Here is a 13,150-nt window from a genome sequence, read left to right on the forward strand (position 1 = left end):
AACACGTATTTGTCTGCAACCTGGGCTGGATCTACACTTACCGCCTTTTTTCGCTTCCAATGAGGATTCACCACCTGCCTTTCACACTACGCAGTAGCTGCCTTGAATTGGAACCGGAATTTCCCACTTCCGTGCTCCCGCTTTCAATACCCTGATATCCCGGTATTTCCCCTTAATGTGCTCTGATTTTCCGCCTTCGCTACCGTATCCGGTCATAGTCCCCTCCCTCGCCTGTCCATATGCTGCGGTGTTTGTATTTCCCTCCTGTCCAATCAGAGCTCTTGATGGCCCCATGTCTTATTCCGGCTACCGATCGCATAGCTTCCTCAGCAGCCCCCATTTCCTCAGCAACAAGCAAAGGGCTGGATGTGTGTGTGCTTGTCTGATCTTGAAAGCTAAGCGAGGTCAGCCCTGGTCAGTAGTTGGATGGGCGACCACCTGGGAATCAGGCTTCCTGCATTTAGCAGGGGGTTGTTCTATCCCTTCAAATGAGACTAAGTTTTACCCCCTCCTATCCCCCGCTTAGGATGTTTTTTAAAAAAATTAAGGCATTATCCTCGCAGAATCGGGGCTTCTCCGCCATGTTTTTTTTCTAATTCAGGCATGATCTTCCAAGATTCGAAGCTGTGAAGCTTGGAAGATCATGCCTCAACTAGAAAAAAAACATGGCGGAGAAGCCCCGATTCCGCGAGGATAATGCCTTAATTAAAAAAAAAAAACATCTGGAGCGGGGGATAGGAGGGGGTAAAACTTAGTCTCATTTGAAGGGATAGAACAACCCCCTGCTCAGTGCAGGAAGCCTGATTCCCAGGTGGTCGCCCATCCAACTACTAACCGGGGCCAACCCCACTTAGCATCCGAGTTCAGACAAGCGTGCGCAGGAAAACAGCAGGAAAACAGCACAGCGCTCGAGTGAGAAGCGAGCTCACGCATTCGATGAAGCACTGCAACGGGGAAAATGGGTGAGTGTGAATAATCACATTTTAATGCGAGAGCATTTAACCCAATGGGACACTGAATTCATTGTGATGGCGGGCACAATGTTGATCGCCCCCTGGCCAGGTTATGTGCATGGATATGATGTTAAGACACTTACTAGACTGCAATGATATGGGGTCAAACTAAATGCCCCTTCCTGGAGGTGCATGAATACTTCTCCTGATGTCTTGTTTTTTGTTTTTGTTTTGGTGGGATTGTGGTGGCTAAAAGCAGTCCTGTGGGGGACTGGAGAGGAAAACATTTTATTTATTTATTTATTTATTTCTATACTGCCCAATAGCTGAAGCTCTCTGGGCAGTTCACAAAAATTAAAACCAAACAGCACACAATAAAACAATTTAAAATATATAGAACATTAAAACCACAAAAACATATAGGCACAGTAGGAGCTCCAGGAGGAGGGATGATTTGAACTGGGGAACCAGCAGGGTTAAACCATGCTGTGGCCCCAATCCAAATCAGTGCCTCCCCCACACCCCTGGCTGTTTTAAGCAAAGAAGAAAAAAGTGTTATCACCTAGCGATGCATTCACGCACCTCTGACATAAAGGCCCTGTCTACATGGCACTGCTTTCATGCTTCACTCCGTCGCAACTGTGCAGCATTGCAGCTTCGAATTAGCTTCTCCTGCGATACACTCATGATTTACTGTGTGCTTCCCTAACAGACTCCGCCGTGCCCTTTTTTTTGCCATTATACTTTAATGCGCAGCTGTGCAGTCCCGTGAGCATGGGGGTGCGACACTTCAGTGGCTGTTTTGTATTTTAGGGGTTCTGTTGTGTCTGTCCATCCCTCGTTAGGTAAAAAGTGGGTGTTCTGTGCTCCTTCATTTCCACACCATCTGTTTGTCAGTTCCCCAGCCTGAGACTCTCGCGATGGTTCACACTCACAAGGCGTGAGCAGTACGTGCCTACCCATCGCTCCAAAATGGTGGCAGGAGCGAAGCTGGTCCTCCCTCAAGCCCCCCCCCCCGGCCTTTGGGCACTGAGTCCAAAAGCAACCACTGCAAAGATACGAAGCTGCAAAAATGTGCAAAAGTGTGATGAAATAAATGAAAACACCTCTCTGTGCCTCTGTAACTGCGCAGCTGCAAAGGGATGGGGGGAGTAAAGGGGAGTCACAGAGTGATGCTAACACGACGCACACCTACAACATGCCCACTGCAAAATGCGAAGTCATCTTGGGGAAGGGACAGATGGCTCACAACTGTGGGGAAACCCGCAGCAAACAAAAAACATCACAGCAAAACGCCTCTTTGGAAATCTGCATTTTCCGGGAGAAAACCATGGATGGCTGCGAAGGGGCGACTACGTCATCCGTCCTGAAGGACCTTGATTCGCAGCTGCCCCAGAGTAAAAGGCTCGTGTAGATGGGGCCTATGTCTACTTTGGCACTAAATAATGAATATTGAATTTTGCCTGTAGACATTCAGAAAAATAAGCATAGGAGTGGCAATTCCTGATTCAAAAGGCAAAGGACCCTAATTCGGGCTAATAGTTGCCACGGCTCTGGTTTCATTTTTTGAAGGGACATTGTTTGAATTCTGAGTATCTCACTAAAGCATATTTGGGCATTCCAGAGGAATGGGGGCAGGGAGCTTGAATGCCGACCGATAGTGAGATACCTAGTTGGCCCCCAGCCTGCATCTGGTGACAGGGAAAGTCTTGAGGGAAGCCTCTGATGAGAGTTGGGTGGGAATAAAGATCATCAAAGCAACTGGCAGGGTGAAAGAACTCTGCCCAGTCTACAGGCAGGTGCCCGACTCTGAAACGCAAGTATGGGCCAGAGTGGAGAGCAGAAGGGAGGCAGATGTAATCATCAAGATGGCAGCCAGCTGGGAAGCAGAAGGCAGGAATGGCACTTGCCAACATCAACCTGGCTATGGGCATGAAGGGGTCACTCCAGGCCTCAGCACCTTAAATAGGGAGTGACCTACAATATCCTGTACCTGAAGGCTGCCCAAACCTAGTGGAGGGCAGTTGTAGGTACACGGTCTGGGATTCTTCATGGATTTCACAGCTTGTCATTTTATATAACCAAGACAACAGATATTTATATGATGCACATAAGATATCTGGGATAATTTCAGCACTAAAAAAAGTATGGTTTTGGAAAAAGACAGACCCAGAAACAATCCAAGATGCTAAGTGAGCTTAAATTCCTAGTTAAATATTTGGTGGGATGCCAGTATTAGTAAGGGCTGTTATTATATCAGTCTTTCTGACACAGCCCAGCATTTCTCACAGTGCCAATTGGTTTCTCAGGGTGACTTTTCCTTCCCAGTGCCTTTCGCTAGAATTCTGTAATCTTTGCAGGTTGACATTCTGGGATGGTCATCCAGTTTCCCCCTTAACATCAAATTGTGGTTGTGCTTTTTGCTTTTTTTCCACTGGGTCTGCTGTCTGCCAGATTCAGACCTAGCATTGCTGGCTGATGCTGGGCACCACAAATCATAATGCAGTTGGATTCTTTGGTAGTGCAACATACGTCTGTTGGTTTTGTAGTATAGATGGCTTGTTTGCTTAGTGATTCATAGTTTAACCAGCATGAGTCATGGTGGCTTTACAATAGCTTCTCTCTTTTGGGGTGGGGGGTGGGGGTGGAATTAAAAGAAAATAGCTACTTGTTTTATTTTTGTGTATTTGTTTTAGACATTTGAAGAGAAGGAAAATAGTTTCAGGGCTGGCTCACACATGGATATCCATTCCTTGAAGACTGCAACATTGCCACAGATCTAACATCCCGAATGAACATTTCATACTACCTTAAAGACAATGTTTAACACTTTAGTCACATAGTCAGCTCACATATACAGCTACCAATGCATGTGTGAACCAGGGCTAAGTTAGACAGGTCCACAAACACCCATGCAACATGGGCTGTGTTTCCAACCACCATTTACTCCAACCTGGCTGCGCTGTGGGGTCTATGTGGTTGCATGATGTCGTGGCCATTCAGCCCCAGTGATGCATTTTATCGCTGAAAAATGGCTTCTTCTGAGACTGCTTATAGTCCGAATTTTCCCGTGTATGGTGGCTCCGTTACTGACCTGTTTCCATAATCGCACTGGGTTCGCTGTCTTAGCCCAGCCCTTGTGGGAGTGTCACTCACCTGCCAGTGACCTCATTGACCCAACCCCTCACCTCAGTGTTTTCCAGAAATTCCTCCGCCATTTTGGAGCAGGGATAACTATTAGGCATCCCTCAGCCAGCAAGCACTCCCTGCACAGCCTGCTCATCTGGAGCATTGAAGGTGGCCCTCCTCCTCGAGTAAATTCCATTCATGGGTTAAATAAGTGTGGGTAGAGAGCAGGGCAAGTGGGACACCTGGGCAAAGGTGGTAGCGCAGGACTCAGCAGCTTAAATAGGGAGCGACCTACAACGTCCTGTACCTGAAGGCTGCCCAAACCTAGTGGAGGGCATCTGCAGGTACATGGTCTGGGATTCTTCATGGATTTCACAGCTTGTCATTTTATATAACCAAGACAACAGATATTTATATGATGCACATAAGATATCTGGGATAATTTCAGCACTAAAAAAAGTAATGGAAATGCAAGGGAATTCAAATTGACAAAGGGGAGAAGGTAGTAGGGCTACTGTGCCAGGGGAAAAGGCGGGGGGGGGGGAGAGACGATATTGTTTCGCATGCACAAAGGTAGGGACAGAAAATTTGGAAAGCTATCGAAGTGGTGGAGCGATCCACCACAAAGCTTAAAATGCAGCTGGTAGAACATTGGGGAATGCGCATCTGCGGTTTTACAAACCGGCAATTGTACACCTCATTGGAGCTTCGATTTCTTTCCTCTTGGGCGTCTGAGCCTGTGTCTTTCCTTTCCTTTCCTTTCCTTTCCTTTCCTTTCCTTTCCTTTCCTTTCCTTTCCTTTCCCCCTCTAGTACTATTTTCCAAGTTTTGTTCTGTGCAATAAGGCCCCAAACGTGGGAAGGCTCTGCACTATCATAGAATCATAGAATAGTAGGGCTGGAAGGGGCCTACAAGGCCATCGAGTCCAACCCCCTGCTCAACGCAGGAATCCAAGTCAGAGCATCCCTGACAGGTGGCTGTCCAGCCTCATCTTGAATGCCTCCAGTGTGGGAGAGCCCACCGCCTCCCTGGGTAATTGGTTCCTTTGTCATATTGCTCTAACAGTCAGGAGGTTTTCCTGATGTTCAGCTGGAATCTGGCTTCCTGTCACTAGAGCCCATGATTCCGTGTCCTGCACTCTGGGATGAGAGTTACACCTTTCCTTAAAAAGTAGCTCATGTTTTTCTGCACATGAACTGAACTTGCGCCTTTCCTTTACATCTTTCATTAAAGCATACCTGGTGCTGTTTGGAAAAACAAGAACTCTTAGCACTGATATTTCAGATGTGACCCTCCCATTATCTCAGGATGTAACTAAAAATCCATATATTAGGTGTTGCCTCAGAGTAGCATTAAAGAAATCATAAAAGACATATGATTTGCCCTAAACATAGGACGTGACATCACAATATAAACATTCAGTATAGGAACAAGATAGTATTCACTTACCATTTTTTCCCATTGATTTCATGTTGCTGAACTGTATAGCCAAAATAAGCTTCTTTCGAGCCTGGTATAATTCGTGGCTTCTTTGTGTCGATGTTGAAGGCGTCACAGAATCCTGAGACAAACAAATATGAACAGAATTAAGTTGTGCAGGGAAGGGGCAAGATGGCCATTCTGCATCGACAAAATGAATAAAATAAACATTAATAAAATAAGTCTGGAATTTTGCATTTAACTTTTGAAATTTCAATGTTGACATCCAAGGGACTTCTTTTAAAAATTGTACCTCAGGCCTTAGTGACTAAAAAATGTAGGGCAATAATTAGGACTGCAATGTTCAACCAAAGTGTACCTTCCATTATGGCCATTAGATCTAATCCCACCCTCTGGGTCAGCAGAGAGAACAAATATTTGTTCTCTTAACATCTGGCAGCTTTTCAGGTATTTGAAGAGTGCTATCATCCCACCCCGCTCCTGGTCTTCAGGCGAAAGATATGGAGTCCCTTCAACCTTTCCTCATAGGATCCATTTTAAATACCCCTGTCAATTATCATTGCCTCCTTTGAACCCAATCCAGTTTGTCTGCAGCCTTCAGAATCAATATATTCTATATAGGAATGTCCAATATTTCTATCAGCATCCCTAGCAGTCCTACGAAGACAAGACCTGAAAGACTAAAAAAACTATCATGGCATAAGTTTTTGTGGACTGGAGCCCACTTCATCACATGCTTGAAGTGTTATCCTATGTTGTCAGGTATATATACACAAGACTGTGAGGCACGTGTTCGTGTGTGTGAGAGAGGGATGGGGGAAATTGTAAGTAAGGAGGTCAAAGAGAAATGAAGAGTAAAAGGTAAAGGTAAAGGTGTCCCCAACCAGTCGTGTCCGACTCTAGAGTCCGGTGCTCATCCCCGTTTCTAAGCCAAAGAGCCAGCGTTGTCCGAAGATGCTTCCGTGGTCATGTGGCCGGCATGACTGAACACCGAGGTGCATGGAACGCTGTTACCTTTCCCGCCGAAGCAGTACTTATTTATCTACTTGCAATTTCTTGCTTTCGAACTGCTAGGTTGGCAGGAGGAAATGAAGAGTACAGACTGACAATTATGTTAAAACGTAAATGTATGTAAAATAAGCACAGCAACCATTAACAAAGCAATGTTGGTAACACAAACATTCTGGCATCGGTAATTAACACCAATTAATTAACACCTGCAGTGGGATAAAAACACATGAACTCGATCCAGGCTACTGGTGATAGAACAGAACTTCTTGATTTCATGCTAGAATTTCCCTTTGAAGTTCCTTTGTTCAAGACTGGTTACTATAAGGTCAGTGACAGAGTGTCCTGGGAGACTGAAATGTTCTCCCAGTGGTTTCGGAATATTGCCCTTTCTAATACCACATTTGTGTCCATTTATTCTTTTGCATAGAATCATAGAGTTGGAAGGAAGCACGAGGGTCATCTCGTCCAGCTCCCTGCTGATACAGGAACTCTGCCGCTTCAGCATCTCTAATAGGTGGCCATTCAGCCTGTGCTTAAGGATCTCCAGTGAAGGAAAACCCACCACTTTCTGAGGCAGTCTGTTCTGCTGCTGAATAGCTATATCATCAGGAAACATTCTTTCTAATGTTTAGTCAAAACCCTCTTTCTTGTAATTGAACCCACTGGTTTGGTACCTCCCCTCTGGAGCAACAGAGAACATGTTTGCTTCATTATCTGCATGACAGGCCTCCAGATATTTAAAGACGACTGTCCTATTCCATTTCAATTGCCTCTTCTCCAGGTGAAACATACCCAGTTCCTTCAACCCATAGTCCCCATAGGACTTGGTCTCCCAGTTCCTCACCATCTTTGTTACCCTCTCTGAACACATTCCAGTTTCTTAATGCCCTTCTGAGATTGCGGCATCCCAAACTGGACACAGTACTCCCAGGAGAGGTCTGACCAAAGCAGAATAAAGTGGTACTATTACTTTTTGCGATCTGCACACTACATTTTTGTTGCTCCAGCCTAGAATTGAATTTGCCTTTTTAGCTGCCGCATTGCAGTACTGACTCAGGTTTAGCCTGTGGTCTACTAAAATCCCTAAATTATTTTCACATGTAATGCTGTCAAGCCATGTGTCACCCATTCTATATTTGTGTATCTGGTTTTTCCTTCCTAAATGCAGACCTTTATATTTAACTCTGTCTACATTTATTTTGTTAGGTTGGCCCAGTTCTCTGTCCTATCAAGATCATCTTGAATTTGAATCCTATCTTTGTATTAGTTACTGTAACAGAAGAGTGAGTTTGACAGCCAAAGCCAGAATGGAAAGTTGGGTAGCGTTAGTAGCAGTTGGAGGAAGTTGGTTAGAAGGAGGATGAAGACAGTTAGAAAGGGTCTCAGGAGGAGGGAGTTGAGTTAGGATGGAGAGACAGTAAGAGGAATTAGGGGCCAGAGTTAGTTAAGTAGAGTAGAATCAGAGACAGGATGTGAACGAGAAGGAAAAGAGAGAAGTTATTGAAAGCAGAGATGTAGTGTTAGGTTTTCAGAACTATTATTATTACTATTTTTATTATTTCTCATCCATCCTTCCAGTAGTTAGAAGAGGGATAGAAAGGGAACGAAAAATACTCCAGGTGAATGACTGGCTACGAAGGTGGTGCCGACGAGAGAGATTTGGATTCTGGGACCACGGGCTATACTTCCTGGAAGATGGGCTGTTGGCTAGGGATGGGTTGCACCTCACAAAGGCTGGGAAGAATGTGTTTGGCCACAGCATGAAGAACTTCATCAGGAGGGCTTTAAACTGAATCCTACGGGGAAGGGAGATGTAATGTTGGGGGTAACAATGGACGTAGGCGCATGCACTGCAATGGAGAGAACAGCTCTGATAGCGTCCAATAATAGTCTTCAGACACATGTAGGAAGAAAGCCAGACTATGAAGCACATGGTCTTCGATGTCTATATACTAATGCCCAGAGTATGGGAAACAAACAGAACGAACTTGAACTCTTAATACAGGAGGGAAATTATGACTTGATAGGTATAACTGAGACTTGGTGGGATGACTCTCATGACTGGAATACAGCAGTTGAAGGATATAACTTGTTCAAAAAGAACAGGAGGAACAGAAAGGGAGGCGGGGTTGCACTGTATGTGAAAAATACATATCTCTGCACAGAAAGACAGGAGGAGGAGCTTGGTAGCCCCATCGAGAGCATCTGGGTTGAAATAAATGGAGCAAAGAATAAAAGGAACCTGGTGGTCGGAGTCTACTACCGGCCACCCAATCAAGGAGAAGACAAGGATGAAACTTTTGAAAAGCAAATAGCCAATGTTTTAAGGAAGCATGATGTAGTAGTAATGGGGGACTTCAATTTCCCTGATATTTGTTGGGAGACAAATTCTGCAAAACATGGCCCCTCCAGGAAATTCCTGACTTGTGTGGCGGATAACTTCCTCCTACAGAAAGTAGAGGAAGGAACTAGAGGATCGGCTATCCTTGACTTGATCCTAACCAACAGAGATGACTTAGTGGATAAAGTAGCAGTTACAGGAACTCTGGGGGAAAGCGACCATGTTGTACTTGAGTTCTTGGTTCTAAGGGAAGCAAAAGCCGAGTGTACTCAAACGCGTACCCTGGATTTTAGGAAAGCTGATTTTAATAAACTCAGAACAATGATCAGTAAGGTCCCATGGCAAGCGATGCTAGCGAGAAAAGGAGTCCAAGATGGGTGGGAACTTTTAAAAAAGGAAATTCTCAAGGCACAATCACAAGCAATTCCAACAAGAAGAAAAGGAGGAAGACAACAGAAGAAGCCAATGTGGCTTCACAAAAAGCTTAGGGATGACCTGAAAACAAAAAAGGACACATATAGGAAGTGGAAAGAAGGCCAAGTAACAAAGGAAGAGTACAGGCAGGTAGCACAGAATTGCAGGGATGGCGTCAGGAAGGCTAAAGCGGAGAACGAGGTGAGGTTAGCGAGGGATGCTAAAAACAACAAAAAGGCTTTCTTCAGCTACGTGCATAGTAAAAGGCAGAGGAAAGAAATGGTGGTTCAGCTATTAAATAAGGATGGCAAAATGATAACAGAGGACAAAGAAAAGGCAGAGGTGCTCAATTCCTACTTTGGCTCAGTCTTCTCCCAAAAGAGGGTCTATGACCCCCCTGGCAAAGGTGAAGTACAGGCTGAAGGGGCAGGATTGCAGCTTGAGATCGACAGGCATATGGTCAAGGAACACCTCATTACTTTGAATGAGTTCAAATCTCCAGGGCCAGATGAACTGCATCCTAGAGTCATAAAGGAACTGGCAGAAGAACTCTCAGAACCGCTGTCTATTCTCTTTGAGAAATCATGGAGGACCGGGGAAGTGCCAGATGACTGGAGGAGGGCTAACGTTGTCCCTATCTTCAAAAAGGGTAAAAAGGAGGAACCTGGGAACTACAGACCAGTCAGTCTGACATCAATCCCTGGGAAAATTCTGGAGCAGATCATAAAGCAATCCATCTGGAAGCACCTTGACAACAATGCCGTGATTACTCGAAGCCAACATGGATTTGTCAAAAACAAGTCCTGCCAGACAACTCTGATCTCATTTTTTGATCAAGTAAACTCCCTTGTAGACCGTGGGAATGCTGTAGACATCATATACCTCGACTTCAGCAAAGCTTTCGACAAAGTGCCCCATGATATCCTGATGAGCAAACTAGCTCGAAGTGGACTAGATGAAACAACGATCCGGTGGATCCACAGTTGGCTACAGAATCGGACTCAAAGAGTGCTTATCAATGGGACCTTCTCAAGCTGGGGAGAGGTAACGAGTGGGGTACCGCAGGGCTCAGTCCTGGGCCCAGTGCTCTTCAATATTTTTATTAATGACTTGGAGGAGGAGGTGCAGGGAATGCTGATCAAATTTGCAGATGACACAAAATTGGGAGGGATAGCTAATACTTTGGAAGACAGAAACAAAATTCAAAGTGATCTGGATAGACTGGAGTGCTGGGCAGAAAACAACAGAATGGCATTTAATAGGGACAAATGCCAAGTTCTGCACCTAGGAAAAAGAAACCAAATGCACAGTTACAAGATGGGGGATACGTGGCTCAACCACACTACGAGCGAGAAGGATCTTGGAATTGTCGTCGATCACAAGCTGAATATGAGCCAACAATGTGATGTGGCTGCAAAAAAGGCAAATGCTATTTTGGGCTGCATTCATAGAAGCATCGCTTCCAAATCCCGGGAAGTACTAGTTCCCCTCTACTCAGCACTGGTTAGGCCTCATCTGGAGTACTGTGTCCAGTTCTGGGCACCACACTTTAAGAAGGATGCAGACAAGCTGGAGAGGGTTCAAAGGAGGGCAACAAAGATGATCAGGGGACTGGAAACAAAGCCCTATGAAGAGAGACTGAAAGAACTGGGCATGTTTAGCCTTGAGAAGAGAAGACTGAGGGGAGATATGATAGCACTCTTCAAGTACTTGAAAGGTTGTCACAGAGAAGAAGGCCAGGATCTCTTCTTGATCATCCCAGAGTGCAGGACACGGAATAATGGGCTCAAGTTACAGGAAGCCAGATTCCGACTGAACATCAGGAAAAACTTCCTGAGTGTCAGAGCAATACGGCAATGGAACCAATTACCTGGGGAGGTGGTGGGCTCTCCCACACTGGAGGCCTTCAAGACGAGGCTGGACAGCCATTTGTCAGGGATGCTCTGACTTGGATTCCTGCATTGAGCAGGGGGTTGGACTCGATGGCCTTGTAGGCCCCTTCCAACCCTACTATTCTATGATTCTATTTCTCAATTATTGTTTGTTCTGAAAGATGACCTGTTAAATACATACATACATACATACATACGTGTTATTTTTTAAAATACCTATGTTCTGGTCTGGGTAGATTTGAAGATTGGCATATCTCATCCCATGTGCTAAGGATCTAAACAGGAGAGTCCTACGACTCTCTATAAATCAGTAGCTGTTGGCAGCTGGTGCTTTGGGAAGTCCTAGGAAAAGTCTGGACCCACTGATTTCTAGGGGACAGGGCCTTCTATGGGCCCCCGAGGCACATCACAGCTACCATTCCCAGTTTGATATCATCTGCAGATTTTATGAGCATCCCCTTTACTCCTTCATCCACATCATTTATAAAGATGTTGAACAACACTGAGCTTAGGACAGGACCACTGGTCACATCTCTCCAGGCTGATGAGGAGTCACTGCCGAGCACCCTTTGGATATGGCCATTCAGCCAGCTAGAAATCCACTGAATATCGTCTGCCCCACATTTTACCAGCTTCTCACTGGAATACTGTGGGAGGTCTTCTCAAACACCTTGCCAAAATCTATGCTATATCCACAGCATTCCCCTGGTCTACCAAATGCATATCTCTATTGAGAGAGAGAGAGAGAGAGAGAGAGAGAGAGAGAGAGAGAATGACATGACTGGATCTTGAGAAACCTGCACTGGCTCTTTGCAGTCACAGTGTTCTTTTCTACATGCTCACAGACTGTCTCCCTAATTATCTATTCTAGAACCTTTTCAAGACCAGGAACAAATGCCACGCTGACCAGTGGTTACTTGCCTGGATCCTCCCCAACCCCTTTTAAAATGGAGACAATATTTGCCTGCCACCAGTCTCCTAGCAGTTCACCTGTTTGTGGCCAGTTTTTCCCACGTAGAATGCAGACACAAGTCAAGAATTTCCTGGAGGGGCCATGTTTTGCAGAATTTGTCTCCCAGTAGATTTCAGGGATTAGACCTGATAGACAGAGTGCCTGAGGAACTATGGACGGAGGTCCGTAACATTGTTCAGGAGGCAGCAACTCAATCCATCCCAAAGAAAAAGAAATGCAAGAAAGCCAAGTGGCTGTCTGATGAGGCTTTACAAGTAGCTGAGGAAAGAAGGGAAGCAAAAAGCAAGGGAGAAAGGGGAAGATATATCCAACTGAATGCAGAGTTCCAGAGAAAAGCAAGGAGAGACAAGAAGGCCTTCTTAAATGAACAATGCAAGGAAATCGAGGAAAACAACAGAATGGGAAAGACTAGAGATCTCTTCAAGAAAATTGGAGATCTCAAGGGAACGTTTTGTGCAAAGGACAAATAAAGGACAAAGAAGGCAGGGACCTCACAGAAGCAGATGAGATTAAGAAGAGGTGGAAAGAATACACAGAAGAACTATACAGGAAAGATCTGAATGTCCCTGATAGCCATGATAGTGCGGTCACTGAACTTGAGCCGGACATCCTCGAAAGTGAAGTCAAGTGGGCCTTAGGAAGCATTAGTAACAACAAAGCTAGCGGAGATGACAGTATTCCAGCTGAGCTATTTAAAATCCTAAAAGATGATGCTGTTAAAGTGCTGCATTCAATATGCCAACAAATTTGGAACACTCAGCAATGGCCGCAAGACTGGAAAAGGTCAGTTTACATTCCAGTTCCAAAGAAGGGCAATGCCAAAGAGTGTTCAAACTACCGCACAATTGCGCTCATTTCACATGCCAGCAAGGTGATGCTCAAAATCCTACAAGCTAGGCTTCAGCAGTATGCGAACCAAGAACTACCGGAAGTACAAGCTGGGTTTCGAAGAGGCAGAGGAACTAGAGATCAAATTGCCAACATTTGCTGCATCATG

General features: G+C 45.2%; 1 protein-coding gene across 1 annotated transcript in view; it reads right to left on the reverse strand.

Annotated features, from left to right (window-relative positions):
- ITGA11 (integrin subunit alpha 11) overlaps positions 1-7,380 on the reverse strand; it is a 121,457-nt gene extending 114,077 nt beyond the window's left edge. The window contains exons 1-2 of the mRNA XM_084816385.1: positions 7,326-7,380; positions 5,532-5,643 (exon numbers count right to left, since the gene is read on the reverse strand). Coding sequence (XP_084672511.1) covers positions 5,532-5,643; positions 7,326-7,380 — 167 coding nt within the window. The remainder of the gene's footprint in view (positions 1-5,531; positions 5,644-7,325) is intronic.
- Between the last annotated feature and the right edge of the window lie 5,770 nt (positions 7,381-13,150).

This window comes from Heloderma suspectum, chromosome 11 (genome assembly GCF_057233095.1).
Source record: "Heloderma suspectum isolate Gila_16-S chromosome 11, 16-S_ref, whole genome shotgun sequence".
Classification (NCBI taxonomy): domain Eukaryota; kingdom Metazoa; phylum Chordata; class Lepidosauria; order Squamata; family Helodermatidae; genus Heloderma; species Heloderma suspectum.